Raw genomic sequence first — 20,430 nt, forward strand, 5'->3', positions numbered from 1 at the left:
TCCTTAGAGTCTTAGGAATAGAATTTCTGAGTCAAAAAGTTTAAGAGAGAGAGTGTGTGTGTGTATGTGCGTGTGTGTGTGTGTGTGTGTGTGTGTGTTATAAAGGTGATATTAATTCCTTTTAGAAATTTAGGAAAATATAGAGAAGTACAAAGGACATTTTAAATGCCCATATTCCTATCACTGAAATATTTTGGTATGTTTACTTCCAGTATTTTATATGCATTTTTATTAAAAAAATAAAATTGAGGTAAAACTGTATGTGCCAGAGTGAATCTTTTTTCACTTCGTATAATATTGCGACTATGTTCCTGTCATTTGGTTTTCTTTGTATTATGGCATTTCATTTTGTTATGTACCACTTATTGCTGAATATTTAGGTTGTGGCATATTTTGTTCTTACAGAGAACACTGCTTTGAATATCATTTTACACAAATCTCTGCGCAGGTCTGATTTGTTTCCTCAGAATAAATTCCTGGAAGTAGAATTACTGAATCAAAGAGATTCAACATCATTAAGCCTCTTGATTATATATTATCTTAATAACAGAAGACAAATAAAAGAGTTTATCATAGTATAAGCTCCCAGCATTGAAAGCTCTAGCAAATAGAATCTCAGTGTTGTAAAATCTATACCAATGGGATGATGGAGGAGCTTTGTGGAGAGAGTCAGAAAGGTGTTTGGTTACTTTAAAGTGTTTGGGACATGTTGTACATCTTCCCCTAGTTTGTTAATTGCTTATTTTGAGCAGAGATGATAACAGTTAATGATGTTTAGTCACCATTTAGCCAGCATTGCAAATTAGCCAGCGACATTCTTGTCCCATAGTGGGTATGTTGACATGCTCTGTGGATTACAAATGTATGTGAGTTGGCGATTCCCCTACTTATCTCCTTTATTCTGTTAATGACATTGGAGCACCGTGTGACCTTGAGGAAGACCAGGGTAGTTGCCTTGGTTTGGATGCCCACGAAGGTTGAACAGACGCACGTTTAGTCCCCTGAACCATCTTGGTTTTCTTGGGGTTCCAGGTCTGGCTTATGGAATGGTCATGGTTTAGAAATATTGCTTCCCTGGAATCAAGGATAAACTGGGCTCCTAGAAGTAGATCTGAACATAATGGAAGTCTTGGACCAGTGTTCAAGGGCCTTCCACCCAATAGCACTGCAAGGCTCCAGGTTCTTTGCAACAGGTAAACAGCCTAGGCCAATGTTCCAGTAGAGTCCACATATGCCTGGTGGTTTACAAAGTTAATTTAGGTGTTACACAGACAAACTTTGAAAATATTAGTGTATTTTATGGTTATTACCTATGACAAGTAATACTACTTTTCCATTTATGTAGTGATAGAATTTTATTTTTTTTTTAAATGTTTTAAACAAGTGAGTAAAGAAAAAATATAACTGAGGCATAGTGTGTATGTGGACGGGAAAGCGTAACCATGGTGGTGCCTGACTTCCTGTGACTGGCATCACTGTTGTTACCATGAAGGAATTTTTTTTCTTCGAGAGTTGAATCTGTCCTCTTGGATGGAAGCATTCTTAAAGATAAGCTAATACTAAATTATGATTTATGTATTTCTTTGGTCATTTGCCCCCTTGGATATAGCAGTTAAAGCCATATCAGAAACATTCTTGGCTGTTTTCCTTGGCACCCTAATATTGGAGGTTTTAATGCCAAATTACTTCTTAATCAGGTTCTATGTATACACCCCCTCATGTTTTAACAAAGTGTTAAAACCAGAGGACAGCTGCCCCTGAGGTTCACAGAAACTTTCAAGGGATACGACAGCAGAGAGCATTTTGGAGAAATCAGTTTCCACATCTTTGGCTTCCTTCTGTTGCTTTTCTAAAATTGCATTTCCTGAAGACAGGCTTCACCAGTTTTCTCTTCCTACCTTTCCTATCAAGATTGCCCTCCACCCCCTTTGTAAGAGGACCTGCTTCTCACCTACGTGCATCTTTTAACGTGCCTTCCCAGGGTATAGAAACCTTAGGAGAATCGAACAAATGGACCATTTAAAAATGTTGTTACTAAGAAGCTTCATAAATCCCACCTATCTATAAAAAAAAAACAGTGAAAAATTACCTTTGTGTTTAATAATTATTTGTGGTATGTTTATTGATTACTTATATACTAATAGCTGCAATAAGCCAATCCAGAATTTTATTTTTTTAACTAACAAGCCTTAGGGTCATGGGACATAAAAACATTAAAAGCCAATTTACAAATACATCTTTTTATTGCAGAGAAGTATGAAAAAAGCTAATGACTAAAAACTTTCAAACGTGAAAATACGTTAAGATAAAATTCTACGGAGCAGTAGAATGGAAATACGTTTTCAAGCAGAGAAAGGAATAAGATTTGACTTACGAGCTTGTATACGAGTTTTTAAAATAGGTGATGGTAGATATCAAATTGCTATGGTGTTTATAAGCCATTGAGTACTTATTTAAAAGAGTGGCATAAAAGTTTATTTTAAAATGGTAATATTTATAATATAGCAGAAGTTTTAGGTGTCGGTTTTAAAAGGTGTGAAAGGAGACAGTTTTTCAAAATTCTTTCAGTTCTTTCAAAATTCTTTCAAGATTCTTTCAATCTCCAAGTTTGGAGATCGTGGATATAGATATTTTCCTTGGGATCAAAACTGAGATACCGTAGCATCTCAGAGTGGGAGGGTACCTTTGAGACTGGGCCAGTCTCTATCAGATGTGGGAATGCACTCTACAGTAGCACGGCACTGAGTCACTTACGTGTTCTTTGGACACTGCCAGTGATACGGAGCTCAGAACCTTTCAGCGCATCGGGATTATGGAGTATGAATCTGGATAACTGGTTTCTAATCCTGGCTTTGCTACTGTCTATGTCATTTCAGGCAAGTCCCAGCATCTCTTTGGGCCTTGCCTTCCCCATTTGTAATGGAGAGAGTTGATTCTGTCATTTTTGTTAGAAGTTGTATAATGCTGTGAAATCCTCCATTCTGATCTTAGATAGGCCCCCTGGAGTTAAAAAAAAATCTGCTCTCTCTTAGACTTCATGTCAGCCTTTTAAATATTTGAAGGCACCTCTTATGTTCCCCTCAAATCTTTTCCAGTTTTAAAACATATTATCCTTCAACCTTGACTTATGGAGTCATCTTTGTGAAGGTATTTTTTCTCCAGGCCATTGGCTCTCAATTTTTTAAATCTCAGTCCCTTTTACTTTTTAAAAAATTATTTAGGACCCCCAGAGATATTTGTTTATGTGGGTTATATCTTTTGATATTAAAACAGTTAAAATTTTTTATTATTTATTAATTCCTTTAAAATGACAATAAAACCATTACATGTTAATATAAGTAATGATTTTTAATAAAAATAAATATATTTTCCAGGGGCTTCCCTGGTGGCGCAGCGGTTGCGCGTCCGCCTGCCGATGCAGGGGAACCGGGTTCGCGCCCCGGTCTGGGAGGATCCCACATGCCGCGGAGCGGCTGGGCCCGTGAGCCATGGCCGCTGAGCCTGCGCGTCCGGAGCCTGTCCTCCGCAACGGGAGAGACCACAGCAGAGGGAGGCCCGCATACCACAAAATAAATAAATAAATAAATAAATAAATATATTTTCCAAAACAAAAAAAAAGTTCAGCACAAAGAAAGGTTTCACATTTTTGCAAATCTGTTTGATATCTGGCTTAATAGAAAAAAAAAAATGTCATGAAGAGACTAGGGGTAGGATGGGAATAAAACACAGACCTAACTAGAGCATGGTCTTGAGGATATGGGGAGGGGGAAGGGTAAGCTGTGACGAACTGAGAGAGTGGCATAGACATATATACACTACCAAATGTAAAATAGATAGCTAGTGGGAAGCAGCCGCATAGCACAGGGAGATCAGCTCGGTGCTTTGTGACCACCTAGAGGGGTGGGATAGGGAGGGTGGGAGGGAGGGAGACGCAAGAGGGAAGAGATATGGGAATATATGTATGTGTATAACTGATTCTCTTTGTTGTAAAGCAGAAACTAACACACCATTGTAAAGCAATTATACTCCAATAAATATGTTAAAAAATAATAATAATAATAATTTTTTTTTAAAAAAATAGAAGACAGCTAGAGTCTCACATCTGCTTCTGCTTCCAATCTGTTGTGATTGGTGTCGGTTGAAGTACATGAAGAAAATCTGGCCTATGCAGATATGTACTTAGAAAAGGGAGAAATATTTTAGTAGCCTTTTCATATATTTTTCTTTGATATTTTGGCAAAACTCAGTAAGTGATAGTTTCTTAAAGGTTAGTGGTAATGTGGAATCTGAAACCTTATCAATGAACTTTCTGTACTCTTACATTAAAATTCATTAGCCTATCTTGCACTTTGAACAAATCTTTTACCCATGCTTGGTTTCATAACATGCTGTACTGATCATTTGGAAAATATAGGTTCGCTGAGTTAGGCAGATCTTCCAAAGTTAACACATTTTGTTACATAATATCAAAAAAATCACATTAGTTAATATCTCCACTGGTCTCATCAGAAATTTTTCAAGTGATAGGAAACTGTCAAGGTTATGGTGGCTGATACAAGTTTTCCAAAATTCTAATTTTTGCTAGAGACCTCAGTTTTTATCATAGATAACAAATACCATCAGTCATTTTCTTTGAAATATCAGGCTCATTTTCTTTGAAATATCAGGCTCAGGTCTGCCAAATACCCAAGTCTGAATAACCATGGTTATTGGTCAGTCATTCTTTCAACTAAAAATGGTGTCCCATGGAAAAAGCGGCTAGTTAAGCTTGCAACTCAATCCCATAAATGCTTTCCTGCGAGACAACCACTGTGCTCTGATGTGCACCAGAAGTGTTGTATGCCGACTTTGCATTTCATCACAGAGTATATTAAAACAACATGTACTTAACAGTCAATATTTAATAAAAATTAATCTTTACTGCTTCATCAAGGACATGAAGTTTTTTTTTTTAATTGCGAGTGGGAGGTGAAGAATACAGTGACTACCAGCACAGTTTGCTGCTGCCGCCGTCATTAATTCTTCCTCAGGTGCCATCAATTTCACCCACCGTTGCTTTCTATACCATTAGTGCAAGTATCAACACAGGAAAAACGGCAAATAACATCTTAGTATTACTAAGAAAATATTTTAACTCCATGGACACTCTGTCCCTGAAAGGAGCTCAGGAATTAAGCTTTGAGAACCACTGCTCTAGACTGAACAGAATGTGTCTGATCAGACGCCAGCTGGGCATCACCTCCCTGTTAGCACAGATGGTGTAGATGGCCTCCATGAGATTAGCGGAACTCTAGGAACATAGCCCTGTTTGCTTCAATGTTTTCATATCAATACTGCAGTTGCGATCAACTATAATCTCCAGGCCTCTTTTACTGGACCTACTATCAAGCAAGGCTTCCTGTTGGAGAGGGGGAGAAAAGTTTTTAACTCAAAGAAAGATATAAACTAGCTGATGACCTCACTTTGGGAAAAGGTGAGTTGGAGGTGACGGATGTCATCCAAGTGGAGACTTTCACAGATGGTGGAAAGGGTGGTGAAGCCGTGGATTGGGGAATCCTCAGCCTAAGATGGACAGTGGAAGTCAGGAAGCTGCCTGAGTCCAGAGAAAAGCCTAGGGTGACACCAAGTCCGGGGAGGGCACAAGGGAAGGTGAGGTTAGACAGGTCAGGTGAACCTGAGCAGGGTCATGAGAATCAGGAGAGAGTGTAAGTCTTGAAGCAGGCTGGCCTGGTAGTGTGCTTCAGAGGTCGTGGTGACTGAAGGCCAAGCAGGGCCCTGGGGCTGGGCTGTAAGCAAGTCCTCAGAGACTTGAGAGTGGTTTCCATCCAGCGATGGTTTTGGAAGCCATGTAGTAGGGGAACCCCAGACAAGAAGAAGAATGGGAGGCTATGGGACCAGGCTAAATATTCAAGATTTTTGTCTCCAAAACAAAGAATGAGGGAATGGTTGGAAATGGCAGCCCTGTCAGTCTGGGCTTTCTGAGAGAGGGTGTGTGGCTGTGGGACACCTGGGTGGCACCAGCAGGAGAGAGAGAGAGAGAGAGAGAGAGAGAGGCCATCCTCTCTCTCATCCAAGGCCCAGAGATGGCTGGGAAGCATGTCTTCTTTTCAAAGGGCAATAATGAGATAGTCAGGGGGGATATTTGGATGGGGGTATTTGAAATCATCCTATGCCAGATAGCTGCAGTGTTTTCTTTCCACCCTGGAGAACTTTGAGAGATGTTCTGTAACATTGCAAAAGCCCCATCAGCTCACTGGGCCCGAATTATCTGCAGCAATTAGTGCTAATTAATTGGAATTTGGAACTCCTGACTTGCAGGATGGGTGTGTGTTGGAGAGATGTTTATGAAAGATGGTGTTTATCCAGAGGATTTCCTTTTCTTTTAAGTTTCAAGGCTGGAGGCTTAAGCATCTTTAATCCAAAGGAAGGAGATCCAACAGTTGTTATAAAGCCCCAAATCTCTGCTCAAGTCTCCTGTAGGATTAGAGACACCAGAGGAGTGTAGGAGAGGGTGAGGTGGATAGTCTATAACCCCAGTCCAGGGGAGATTTGAGGGACGTGAGTCTCAAGGATGGAGAATGAGGTCATTAGCATCTGAGTGGAGATGGGAGAATGTTCTTCCCCATCCCCTGAATCCAGGCAGTAGCCACTGTGCCCCTTTGCTATAATTCTTTCTGTTCTTGCCAGCCACATTTCACTTTGAAAAGTCAGTAAAATGCAAATAATGATGATGATGATAAACTAGCAGGAGGCAAGGATTTCAAAGAACCTATTTCTTGCCTTCACGTATTGTTAGGGGACAAAAAGCAGGGTGTACTTTTCTTTTGAATTAGCTGCCTCTCATTCACTCGGCCTTTGGCAGAGCAGGATGCTGGTAGAGATCTGCCCATTGTTATAAACCAGCCCTTCCTAGGAATGAATAAACACACAAGGCCAATCCATTGTTATTCTCCAGGAAAAATAAGAAACCCAGGCTGCAGGCCCCTAGAGTAGGCTGGGGGAAGGAGGGGAGGATGCGTAATGGGGAGACTTACGCTGCAGGGGCTTCCACTGGAAGGCCAGGATCTGGACAAGGCAGTGGCTTCCATTCCAGCTGGCCTAACCCATGCCCTGGGAAAAGAGGTACTGTAGGAGAAGTGATGAACCATTTGTCCAAAGAACCTGGCCTAGACTTTGCGAGCACAAGCCCAGGAGTGCTGCTGATTTCCTCCTGTCCCAAGCCACAGCTACAGACGTTCCAGTGCCTTACTGTAAAATGCTCCCTGGGGACCCCAGCTTTACCTAATAAGAACCATCATTAGGAATTTAAAGTTTATAGAACATGTTCAGACATACCTGTATTTAATTCTCTCCAAAGCCCTATAAGATGGGAATTAGTAGTAATCCCAATTTATAAATGAGGAAAGGAGGGTGATGGGCCTCCACATCTTTGAGCCTGTTGGGTTCTGTGCTGGCACTCAACCTGAAGCATCATGTAATCTTTTCAACAATACTGTAGAGTGGAAATCCCTTCCTCATTTTACTCAGGAGGCAGCTGAGGCTCAGAGAAGTTAAAACGACTTGACCCCAGTCATAGAGATAATAAGGCATGGGCACAAGGGAAAAGCCAGATCTTTCAGACTCCTGGTCTACCTGTGGGAGTGGTGATTTTCCATCACAGGTTTGAGGTTGATTTCTACCCCCTCCTCTGGAACCAGAGAGGGGAGAGACACACTGTGTGGTTTTGGATGCTGAGGCAGATCCCTCTTGGGGCCTTGGAGAGCCACCTGGTGATTCATCGCAGGCCCTCTGTCCCACCTGCCCTCTCCCTCCCCCCACACCCCAGCACGCCTCTTTCCTCTGTTCCACCCCAGCAAAGAGGAGCAGGATGGCCAAGCTCCCTGGGTCTCAGCTTGCAGAACTGGTAATTAGCCCTTTGTATCTAGTTAACCACCTTTCATCTCCTCTACCTGCTGGTGTCCGCTTTCCCTATTAGCATCTCAGCTCTTTGCCGAGCCCTCCACCTTCTTTGTGGCCAGCTCGGGTTGTTTGTCAGGGGTGATGGCTCAGGGCTGCACGCACACAGGGGAGGGCTGCTCCAACCAGAGTCGCTCACATTTTCCATCCTAGGTGCCAGGCATCTCTCTCCTCTCCCACCCCAGAGGCAGCCAGGTTTAGGTCACCTGGCTTAGAGGCAGACAGTCGATAGCTAGGCCCCCAAATTTCGGGCCTTTGGAGCCCTGGTATTACCTTTCAGTTCCCCTCAGTGGGTGAAATGGGAGCCGACTGACCGGCGACTTTTATACTTTCAACAAAAGCCTGCTGACTAATTCCTCATCTCCAGGAGCTCACCTTCAACCCCAGACTTCTCTGCTCTGAGGCCTCCCATGTCGGTCTATTAGCCAAACATCCTGAGCTTTCCTGGACAGTCCTGCTTTCACTGTCCTCATATTTATCTATTTATTTGTGTAGCTATTTCAATTTATATTAACTTTACATATTTCATATAAATTTATATTAATTAAAATGAAAGGGAATTAAAAATTTTAGCCTCAAGTGCTTAAGAGACACATGTGGCTGGTGTTTACCATTGGACAGTGCAGATAGAAAATATTTCCATTATTGCGGAAAGTTCTGTTGGACAGCTCTGATCTACAGGCAGAAATTCCGGTGTATTGGCATCCAAACTACATCTCACAGACCGTTTCTTCCTAGAAGGTCCTAAAGCTCCTTTGACCTTTTTTTAAAATTTTTTATTTTATTTATTTAGTTTTGGCTGCGTTGGGTCTTCCTTGCTGCGTGTGGGCTTTCTTTAGTTGCGGTGAGCGGGGGCTACTCTTTGTTGCGGTACGTGGGCTTCTCATTGCGGGGGCTTCTCTTGTTGCGGAGCACAGGCTCTAGGCGCACGGACTTCAGTAGTTGTGGCTCGCGAGCTCTAGAGCACAGGCTCAGTAGTTGTGGCACACGGGCTTAGTTGCTCCGCAGCTTGTGGGATCTTCCCGGACCAGGGCTCGAACCTGTGTCCCCTGCATTGGCAGGCGGATTCTTAAAACCACTGTGCCACCAGGGAAGCCCCTCCTTTGACCTTTTGAGTGAACTCATTTGAGTTCCCAAAATGTCAGATCCTGTTGGGATTGGAGGCCACCTGGCAAAGGATGCCTTTGAAGAAGTGTCCCCTATAAAACTGACCATAACCAAGTTTGAATGCCTGCTGTTCCCCACAGTGGGACATGAGGGACCCGGGATGTTCTTGGTGCATGTGATCTCCAAGAAGTCATTTGCAAAGGAGGGAACTTGGTGTCTATTAGTTTCATCCAAGCCATCAGCCCTGGCAGCCGAGAGTAACAGCTGGATGTGGAGTCCAGTGTTGATGGACAGAGGAAGAGGCAGGGCTGAGAGAATCACAGCTAGGATGGATGCTCTGTGATCTGTCCTGCCCTGGAGGGTGAGGGTGGGAAATGCTTCTCAGAGCCTCCCCATCTTCCTTTCTGGACACCTTAGAGAGGAGGCTTTTGCTTCGGAGAGAAACGAAAAGGATTTTTTTCCCTTCTCCAGTCCAAGGAGAAGGGGCGCTTTGGGGTAAGAGGTTTAACCAGAAGCAGTTTCTTTTTGGAACAGGGGCAGTGCTTTATTCCTGGCCAGTTCTTGCAGGCAAACAGCATGCTGGGCTGGCCTGCTGCCCCAACTCTACCTGTCATGTGCTTGGCAAATCTGACTTGAGTCCTTTTTTCCACTGCCTTCCCCACCCCGTCAAACTGCCGTTGCAACCTCTCATTTTTCTGCTGCCTAGATGATTAAAAAGCATGACTTAGTGGAAAAATCTTGACCTCCTTGGGGTCAGCCTCTTAGGCAGCTGTCAGAGATAAGATTGTACTGGCAAAATACTCAGCTTTGCTTTGCAAGGCTTTCTGTCTGGATGTGAGGAAATGAGAAGCTGTTTGGTTCTGGGTGCGTTTTGTTTGTCTTTGGAGAGAGCTACAATTTTCAGAGGCATAAATTGGTATTATCTGATAATACAATATAATCTCTGATGGGAGGGTTAGATTATTATAGTGATTTTTTTAAATGTAATTAACAGGCTTTGTAAAAGAAAAAAAAGTTTTTTTTTCCATGGCGCCTGCTTTGAGCAATTCAGGGAGCAAAGTTCTCTGGCAAGTAAGCAGTATCAGAAGTTCAATGCTCAGACTTCCCCCAAGGACTTAAAAGACTTAATTGTGTGGCTCCCGGTATGAAAGGCATTGTCTGGAGTTATTTTAATTACTGTGTTAGTATTGCTGCCTCTTGCTTGGAGTTTGAAACTGCTGTTGGAGACTGCTCTCACAATTCTGTTGAAACTGCTCCAAAGAGGACATTCCAATTTGAATTTAGCATATGTCTTCAAAGCATTTTATCATCTCTGTATTTGCCCAGGATTTGCACCCACCTAGTGAGACCAGAAGGCCACTTCACTTCTTAAAAAGAGAAACTGAGGCCCGGGCGTTTGAGGGGTCTTGGTTAGGGTTGTACAAGTGATGTCAGGGTTGATGTGGCCTGACACTATGTGTTGTCAAATGAGCGCCTCATTCGAAGTCCTGTGTGTCTGAGTTTGGGTCCCCGTTCAGCCGCTTCCTGGCTCTGTGGCCTTGAGTAAGTCACTTGCCCTCTCTGTGCTTCAGTTTCCTCATCTATAAATAGTGATCACACCACTGCATACTTAAGAGGATTATTGTGAAGATTGAGATTCTGCTCAGCAAATGTGCCTGGCATATCTTCCATCATCAGCAGCATCCTTATTCTAACACTTTTCCCCCTACTTTTAGTTAAAGACACATTCCCAGCATAGAACAAAATCATATGCTCTCCACCCCTGTTGTCCTCTTCCTCTCTCTGCTGGCCTTGCCGCTGCCTGTCTCTCTGGCTCTTCCTCAGCGTGGGCGATCATAGTTAGGAGCCGGGTGCCCCCTCTCTCAGCCAGGGAGTCACAGCATAGGCCCAGCCCTGGGCTTGAGGTCAGAGGGTAGAGGCAGGGGCCCAGGGCTGTCTCGGGCCAGGTGTCCATGCCCTCTTGATATTTCGCAGCTCTGTCCTTGAAGATTTAGAACAACTGTTTGGACTGGGCAGCTCATCTTCTGGACCTAGCTGCCCAGATGGTCATCCTAGGGCCTGAACTGCCAAATGGGCCATTAAAGCCTAGGGTCTTGCCCACCCTCCCTGGTCAGTTTTCTGTGAAGTGGGCATGTTGACCCAGTGGCGTCCATTCATTGTTCAAAAGGCACAGGTGCTGAAGACAGGAGATCTAGGTTTGAATCCTGGCTCTTCCTTGTGACCCTCAGAGCCCCAGGGTCTCTCTGCTCCTGGGCAGCGGGGGAGGTGGGGGAAGGGGAGGCCTACCGGAGGTGACATCTGAAAAAGCTTTGTAAACTGTAGCATACTTTCCACTCGTGGGGTTCCCCTCACCCACGCCCAAGGCTTGTGCTCGGAAGGGCACCTGTGTCCTCACCCACAGCAGGGGGCTCCGGCTCCCCAGGAGAGAAGTGAGGAGGGGCCCAAGTAAGCCACTTGACCTTCTCCCTGCTCGGCATGTGGGTCTGTGCGCAGAGCCCAGTCCAGGGGCAGACCTGCAGGGCTGGCTGCATCGGGAAGAGAAAGCCCGCAGGGGGGCGTCATCTTTCCCCGTGCCTCCCTTCACCCCACTAGCCTAGCCCCTCCCTGCCTTGTTTTCCTCCTGGCCGCCATTACGATACTGTTTATAAGCCTCGTTAAGTCTTTAATGATGCCTGGTTGTGCAGCTGGCTTAAGACTTAATCCCCCAGCAATAGGGCTTTATTGGATAAATGGTTAATAATCACTCGTCTGCAGGGATTGGGGAGGTTGTGTTGAGGCCCCTGATTCCCAGAAGCCCCACGTGGCCCCTGACATGATCAGGGACTTGATGGGGACAGCACTGCGTGGGGCTAGGTGCAGTAAGATTGGGTACCCTCGTAACACCCCAGAAGCTGGGAAGGCCTGAGTTTCTAGGAGAGCACTTCTACTACCTCCAAGGAACAGAGCCAGGCACAGGGAACCCCCCGGGATCTCTTCAAATGTGTGTCTCTACCCCCTCCAGGGTCTGCTTTCCTTTCTTTTGCCATCAACAAGCTGTGTGACCCTGAGCTAGTCTCCTGACCCCTCTGGGCTTCAGTTTCCTTATCTATCAAATGGAGAGGTTGGAAGAGATGGCCTTGCAGGTGCCGTGTGATTCTGTGAGCCCCAGCCTCCCAGACAGTCTCCTCTCTCCGGCTCTCTGGCGTGTCCCCGAGGGCTGTGTGTGGCAAGAGACCAGCAGCCCATCGGATTAAGTACTTAAGCTGCTGGGCAAAGAATTGGGTCAGCTGTAGCCACAGGGCAGTGTGTGCAAAGGGAACCCGCAGAGCCTGGATTTTATAGCCTGGTTTGGGGTTTCTCCCAGCTCTGGTCAGGACACACAGTAGGCATCAGAAAAAGGAACCTCGTTGACAGGACTCTGGAAAGAGAAGTAGACTGTTTCTGGTGTAGAGCCGTCAAGGAGCCAGGTGTTGGTTATAGGTGAATAAAGAGCCTGGGATTATGTTCCCATGTGCCTGTGTCTGGGGCCATGCCTTCAACCCTGATTTGACTCTGACTTTACAGCTACAGCGAGATCAGAACCCGTCTCCTTGAGGGGCGCGTGGTATTGGCCACGGAGCTTGGGAGTCAAACAGACCTGGGTTTGATCCCATTCTACCACTACTCGTTTGCAGGCTGAATGGTTTGGGCACCCTCCTTCTCCAGGAATCTCCTGGGATTCTTTCAGGTGACGTGAGCAGCACCTATGTTTCTGCCTGACTGTGTTGGGTCCAAATTATATATGTAAAGTACCTGGTAGGTGCCAATAATTATCCTGGGAGGAATTGAATGTTATGGCACCTGTTGTATGCATTGTACTTCTAGAGTAAAATGCTTGCTGCAAATGGAGATGTGACTCACTGTGGACATGATTTTGAGTTCTTCTATCTGAAAACAAAACCAAAAAGTACAAACACAAATTTGGTGGCACTGCCATGAAAACTTTCAGCTTCAGGATTAGTCTGGGTTTCCTTTGTGGCCCCAGAGTTTGTTCCCTGGCTCCTGCCTGCTGCTCTGCAGTATCCCACCTGCTGCTCCCCAGTATCCCAGGGGCGTAGCACGGTCTCTGGTGTATAGCGGGGCTCGGTCCTGCACGTGTACATGATGGGGTTCTCTGCTTTTATTTCAGATCTTCCCTGACCCGTCAGACTTCGACCGCTGCTGCAAACTGAAGGACCGTCTTCCCTCCATCGTGGTGGAGCCCACAGAGGGGGAGGTAGAGAGCGGGGAGCTCCGGTGGCCCCCCGAGGAGTTCTTGGTCCAGGAGGATGCGCAGGGTAACTGTGAAGAGACACCGAACGAAGACAAGGAACAGTAGAGTCCACGCCGGCTCCCACAGGGTCACACCAGACAGCATCTGTACCTGAACTGTGTTCTTTCCCGCTACCATGGAAGGAGAGCATGAGCCACAGTAGTTCTGAAAAAGTCAGATGATGGCTTCCGTTTTGCACCTGCAAATCACTGAGTTGGTTTTCTTTTCTTTTCTTTTCCTTTTTTGAGATGTCGGGCAGCGGAGCCCTCTGCGACAACATGCCAGACCTTTGAGAAAGGAAGCTGCTTAGAGCAGGGGTTGGGGGGTGTGGGGAGGCGGGCGTCTTGGAGATCTTTATCTGAACTCAAGCAGGCCTGGGGCAGCCGTGGGATTCCAGTGGGCTCTGGGGGTGGGGTGGGGTGGGGGGATGTGCAAAGCTAGCAAGGAACGTCTGGGACAAGAAAACAAACAGGAGATGAAAGAGAAAATACACATTTTAAAGAAAACATTGAGCAGAGAAGTGCAGCCAGGAAGTACCTACCCAGCAAGCATTCGCTCTGGCTGCTGGGACATCAGACAACAAAGTCTTCATCTCTCTCTAGTTTTGCCCGCTGCCAGCCTTTGTTTTTGTTTCAGGTGTGTTGGTCTATAACGGGGAGGCAGGCAGAGGAGAGCAGTGGAGGCTGGCTACCTGCAAAGCCAGCTGGAGGTGATGCCGATGCCAGGAACGCCTCCCGTTTCCTTCTCCGGACCCTCCCCTCAGGCCCTAGCAGGTGCGCGTGGCCCTGTAATCTGGAGGTTTTTAAAGAGGCTGCAATGTTGAGCGCTCCCCTGATTTATCCTTTTTGCCCCCCAGCCCTTCTGGAAGTAGCGAGAGCCCTTCCCACCCTTGTTGGAGGGCCGATGGAGATGCTTGGACACCCAGGTCCATCCCCACCTGCTCCCCCCAGACTTGCTTTCCCTTTGGGCAGAGGCACAGAGTGGTGGGCTCCCCCAGGCTGGCCCTTCCTCCTCCTCGTCTCCACCCTCCCAGCCCTGGCACAGCGGTCAGGCCGGGTGGCTGCCAGCCCTGCCGCAGATTCCAGCCAGCCTGGCCTGCCACAGCACCCATTCCCACGTGGGATCTTGGCCTCTTTTTCCGGTGGGAGCTGAATGGCGAACGGAGGAGGCTTTTTCTGTTTTGTTGTGGGGGAAGTGAGCTTTAACGCAGGTCCTGAGAGCTGGCAGAGCCTGGGAGTTATTGGATGGCAGTGACAGGCTCTCATGCAGCAGCCTGGGGATTGAATTTGAAACTAAAGGGTGTCATGAGATCTTGGGCTTCTTCCACGGTGTTCCTGGATGCAGGGGCGAGGATGATGGCGCATCATCCCTCCTCACCTCCCACCTGACCCCTGCAAGGGCAAGTTGCAAGAGAAGGCTAGCTTGGACTTAGAGCTTCTCGTCATAGTTAAGAACCATCTGGAGCTGCAAAGATTGCAGGACGAGCCCTTCCAACCATCTCTATCTCAGAGCAGGACGGTGCAGTCAAGAGGTGAGCTCAAGACCCTCCCTGGGGCTGAACTCGGCCAACGGAGGCACCCACCATGTCCCCTCAGGGCTCCAGTCAGTCCAGCTTGATCCCAGTTGGGACATGAGTGTAGAGTTGTACTTAATACCTCAAGGTTAGTGTGGCTCTGGAGAACGCTGGTGCAGGAGGCCCAGCGTGTGCTGTTGTCGCATCAGCAGGACTTGGTCCTGGGAAGCCACTGCTCACCCCCTCACCCCTCTGCCCCCAACCTCTGTGTTGTCTGCTTGTGTTGCACACACCGATGGCAATAACTTCCTCCAGCTCCTCGAGCAAGTGGGAGGGGCCTGCAGCCTGCCCTGCGAGGGGGCTTCTCACTCTCCCTCTCCTTCTGTTTTGGCTGCAGGGAGCCTTTCCCAGTTACCCTCACACCCCCGCAGCTGCAGTTCTCATCCCGTGCCTCCCTGTGTGGATGGGGTCTTGCCTTTGAAAATCCCATGTTTCTGTGTCCCCCTCTCACCTGCTCCCCTGTATCATCTGTCCTGGTCTTGCCGTCTGATGGGAACGTGCTTGTAAACTGCATAACAAATCTACTTTGTGTATATGTGTGTTTATGGGGGTGGTTTATTATTTTTGCCGGTCGCTAGACCCCTTTGTATGGTCACGTGGAGTCTGAGCAGGCCAGGGGCTGACAGCTTAAGTCAGGACCCTCAGTGGCGAGCCTCTTGGGGCGACCCAGCTGCTCTTGGACAAGTGGCTGAGCTCCTGTCTGGCCTCCTCTTTTTTTTTTTTCAGTAACTTGTGTGTATTTCTAACTGATGCTATTGAAACAAAACAAAAAACCCCCTAGTATTTCAGTAAAAATGCCTGTTGTAAGATGAACCTCCTGTAACTTCTATCTGTTCTTTTTTGAGGCTCAGGGAGAAACTAGCATTTTTTTTTCCAAACTACTTTTTGTCACTGTGACAGTTGTAAATAAAGTTTGAAAATGCTTTCCACTCTGGTCTGGTTTCTTTCTTTCTTGCTGCTCCATTGGAACAGACAAAGCACAGGAGCTACTCTTGCAGGAGGCTGAGTTCAGTGGAGCCCCATGTGAGGGTCCTTACATATCTCACCTTCTGGCCCTTCTGGGGTGAGCCCATCCATGGTTTTTATCAGCTGGTTGAATGAAAGCAGCTTTTTTCTTCTATGCTAGCGGTTCTAACTCTGGATGTGCATCAGAGTCACCAAGAGAGCTTTAAAAAATTACAAATACCTGGATCCTACCCCCACAGACTTGCATTTCAGTTGGTCTAAGGTGAGGTCCAGGCATTAGCATTTTTTAGAATCGCCTAGATTTTAACACACAGCCATGATGGTTGTTGTTGTTTTTAAATTTTATTTATTTATTTTTAGCTGCATTGGGTCTGCATAGCTGCGCGTGGGCTTTCTCTAGTTGTGGTGAGCGGGGACTACTCTTCGTTGCAGCGTGCAGGCTTCTCATTGCGGTGGCTTCTCTTGTTGTGGAGCATGGGCTCTAGGCATGTGGGTTTCGGTAGTTGTGGCACGTGGGCTCAGTAGTTGTGGCTTGTGGGCTCTAGAGCGCAGGCTCAGTAGTTTGTGGCACACGGACTTAGTTGCTCCACGGCGTGTGGAATCTTCCTGGACCAGGGCTCGAACCCGTGTCCCCTGCACTGGCAGGTGGATTTTTAACCACTGCGCCACTAGGGAAGTCTCACAGCCACGGTTTTAAACCGCCCTTATAAGGGAAGAGAAACATCCAAAATATATTGTAAAGTTGTTCACAAAGACTGGGAGTGAATGAATGGGCGTATATATAGCTCAAGAGAAATCCAGGAATCATTCAAACCATTGACTGAGTGCCTAGGACTTATCAGGCATAGTTAAGAGTTTGGGTGAACAAAATAGCAGTGGTCGCAGCTCTTGCACTGCTTTAGTGTAAAATTAAAGGAAAAACAGGTGCTCTAAGAGTAAGTGTCTGTTGGAAGAGTCAGGAGAGGCATCTGAAGAAGTGACAAGGGGTAGGAGAGGAAGGGGGTGAGGTGCATGGAGAGAGTGCTTCCGGCAGAAAAGGATTGGGATGAGCTTGACTGGAGGGAATGGGGAGGAGGAAACAGTACAAGGAGGGATGCTTAGGCCTGGGTGAGGAGTTTGGGTTTTATTCTAAGTGCAGGGCCTAGGGCAGTATCATTTACATTTTTACACAGTCTGGCTTTATGGAGATGGGATTGGAGCTGGCAAGATGGAAGGCTAAGAGACCAGGAAGGGGGCTTCATGGAGGTCAGAGTGAGAGAAGGTGGTGCTTTGTGGAAAGGGTTTTTGGACATTTGTTGAACCTGAGGCTGGTTATTTTTGCCTTCACTCAGCCCACATCTGGGCTCTTAACCATGGACAGTATAAGTAATCAAGTGATCTGTGCTGAGCTCAATTGATATTAGTGGAAGATCAATCCATTTTAACATTAGCCTGTCAGACCATTTGATCTGTGGATCTGCTGCCCTGAAGATAATAATGTTCAAGCCTTGACCATCCTCATCTTGGATTGCCCTCTGTGTCCCCCAAACAGCCTGAGGATAGAGTTTATTACAACACAGCCTCCTTGAACATAGCCCCACAGAAAACTGTCTTTATTCACAGATGATATCATTTATGTAGAAAAATCCTATGAAACCTACCCCAAAAATCTACTAGAGCGGACATGTGAATTCAGCATGGTTGCAGGATCTAAGATCAATATACAAAAACCGACTATATTTCTATATACTAGCAATGAATAATTGGAAATTGAAATTTAAAATTCCACTTATATTAGCATCAAAACATAAACTATTTAGGGATAAATCTGACAAAAGATGTACAAAACCTATTCAATAAAAACTACAAAACACTACTGAGAGATATGAAATAAGACCTACGTAATCAGAGAGGTATACCTTGTTCATGGCTCTGAAGACACCATGTTGTTAAGATGTCAGTTCTCTCCACATTGAGCTATAGATTCAACACAATCAAAATCCCAGCAAGCTTTTTTTGCAGAAATTGGCAATCTGATTCTAAAATTCCCGTGAAAATGCAAAGGACCTAGAATAGCCCAAACAACTTTAACAAAGAACAAAGTTAGAGAACCCAAATCTCAATTTCAAACTTTATTACAAAGTTACAGTAATCAAAACATTTAGCATTGGCATCAAATAGACAAATAGATCCACGGAACAGAGTCCAGAAATGGACCCAAACATAAATGGATGATTGATTTTTGACAAAGGTGCCAAGGCAACTCAGTGGAGAAAGGACAGTCTTTTCAACAATTGGTGTTAGAACAATTGTACATCCACATGCAAATATCCCCTGGGGATGGAAACATGAGTCTTCTGTCTCCCATTGTCTCCATGTGACTTTCTAAATAGAATATTTATTCATTTAGGAAAAAAATTCATGTTCATCGTTGGTCAATCACTTCAATGCTGTCCCCACTCCACCCCAGGTCACCTCCTCTGTCCCTAAAGGAGGAACATTGGTGGCAACTGGTGACCTTTGCTGTGTTATTCAGCATGACTTGTATTCAAGTCCTGCTCAGCCCCTCCATATGTTATCTGGGGCTAGTTTCTTAATGTCCAGGATCTTCAGGTTTCTTTTCTAGTACCTCTTGCACAGGGATGTGAAGATTGAACACTCAGTAGGCACTCCACAAGTCAGGGTTTTACCTCTCTTCCCCTTTAAGATCTAAGGAACCAGCCCCTGCCTTCTCTCCCCTGTTTTTTGCTCCGAGTCCTGTGTGTACACCAGAGTCAAGGAGAGCTTCAAGGTGAAGACAGCTCCCTACCCACAAATGCACCTCCCTTAGTCTGCCCCTTTTATTTCTCACCATGAAGGAGGGGGAAACAGGGAGAAGAAGGGAACTTTAATGCCTTCTGTCCACTGAAATATTGGAGAGGGAAGGGGGAGACATCTCCCATCAAGCTAGCTAGGCCTGATGTCTGGCTCCTTTTTAAAGAGGAGATCATTGGGCAGTAACCTGTTTGAAATCATGCTTGAGTTTTGTGTAGAGATTCCAGGTGTGGGTGACAGCAAACGCAAAGGCCCTGTGGTAGACATTAACTTGACTTTTTTGAGGAATGTCTGCAAAGCCATCAGGGCTAGAGTAGAGGAAAAGAGAAGTAGCTGAGGTCAGATATCACAGAGCGGAGTTTAGAATCACTGTTGCCCACTCTGAGAAGCCCACTGGGGAAGGAAGCAGGCTCATCAGGCATCCCAGCCCCTGGAAATCCACTGGTCAGCCCATCCAAAGTTGTCTGACCGGGTGGCAAATGGCAGTCAGTATTGATGGACCTGAGGCAATGTCACTGCCTGAAGGGGCTTCTGGATCATCAAAGGAGGATTAAATTAGGTAGAATTCAGTTTGTACCTCTGTCCTCCAATTACTGAAGTGTGGTTATGGCTAAGAGAATGGGCTCTGAGCTCAGGGCCCTGGATCTGTAGCTCAGGCCTGCCTCTTACTAGCTGTGTGACCTTAGGTGAGTTACTTTTCTTCTTTGGGCCTCACTTTCCTCCTCTGTAAAATGGGTACCTACCTCACAGAGTTGTGGTGAGGTTTAAATGCAGTATTACAAGTAACATGCTTAGAACTGTAGCAGGCACATAGTGAGTGCTCAAAATGTTAATCATTGCGGTAGGCAGAATAATACCCCCAACTCCCAAAGTTGTTCACACCCTAATCTCAGGAGCCTATTACTCTGTTATGTTACATGGCAAGTGAAAATTAAAGTTGCAGGTGGAGTTAAGGTTGCTAATCAGCTGCCCTTGGCTTGGGAGAGCCTGGATTATCCAGGTGAGACCAATCTAATCACAGGAGTCTTTACAAGGGGGAGGCAGAGGAGTGAATGCCAGAGTCAGAGAGATTTGAAGATGGCGGAAGGCTCCACCAGCCAAGGAATGCAGGTACCTCTAGAAGTTGGAAAAGGCAAGGAAACAGTTCTCCCCGAAGCCTCCAGAAGGGACACAGCCCTGCCGACACATTGACTGTAGCCCAGTGACACCCATTTCAGACTTCTGACTTCTAGAACGGTAAGATAATAAATTTGTGTTGTTTTAAGTCACTACATTTGTGGTAATTTGTTAGAGCCACAACAGGAAACTAATACAGCCATTGTTATCATATGATGATGGTGATGATGATATAGACTTTTCCTGTGTGGCCTCAGAGAGTAGGGTGGCAATGGACAGGAGAGGGTTTCAAGCAGGCCCAGGCCACTGTCCAGAATTAGAGCCCATGCTCTCCTAAGGCTGAGTCTTCGCTGGGTGTCACCAGCCAGAGGTATCTGTCAGATGGAGGGGGCACCGCTGCACTGGGACTGGGTAAATTCGAGGCTGTAAAGAGCTTATTCTAGAATTTTGAAAATTAGTGATTGATGTGTGATATGTTTGTCATTATAGCCTATGTATCAGAATATTCATTAGAACACTCCCTTCTCCCCATTTACCTGCATAGAAGGTCCTGCTTTGCAATGTAATTCAATTTGCACTACTTCTGTTGCCATTTCCAATCAGAAAAATATGAATTCACTCTTTTCTAATATCGGCTACCATTTATAGA

The 20,430-nt window shown here is 45.9% G+C and overlaps 1 protein-coding gene across 2 annotated transcripts in view; it reads left to right on the forward strand.

Moving 5' to 3' along the window:
- LBH (LBH regulator of WNT signaling pathway) overlaps positions 1-15,835 on the forward strand; it is an 87,821-nt gene extending 71,986 nt beyond the window's left edge. For both annotated transcript variants that reach the window (XM_055089095.1, XM_007115418.4), the window contains one exon: positions 13,211-15,835. In XM_055089095.1, coding sequence (XP_054945070.1) covers positions 13,211-13,399 — 189 coding nt within the window. In that variant the 3' untranslated portion in view covers positions 13,400-15,835. The remainder of the gene's footprint in view (positions 1-13,210) is intronic.
- Positions 15,836-20,430: the final 4,595 nt, after the last annotated feature.

This window comes from Physeter macrocephalus, chromosome 12 (assembly GCF_002837175.3).
Source record: "Physeter macrocephalus isolate SW-GA chromosome 12, ASM283717v5, whole genome shotgun sequence".
In the NCBI taxonomy this organism is placed as follows: Eukaryota; Metazoa; Chordata; class Mammalia; order Artiodactyla; family Physeteridae; genus Physeter; species Physeter macrocephalus.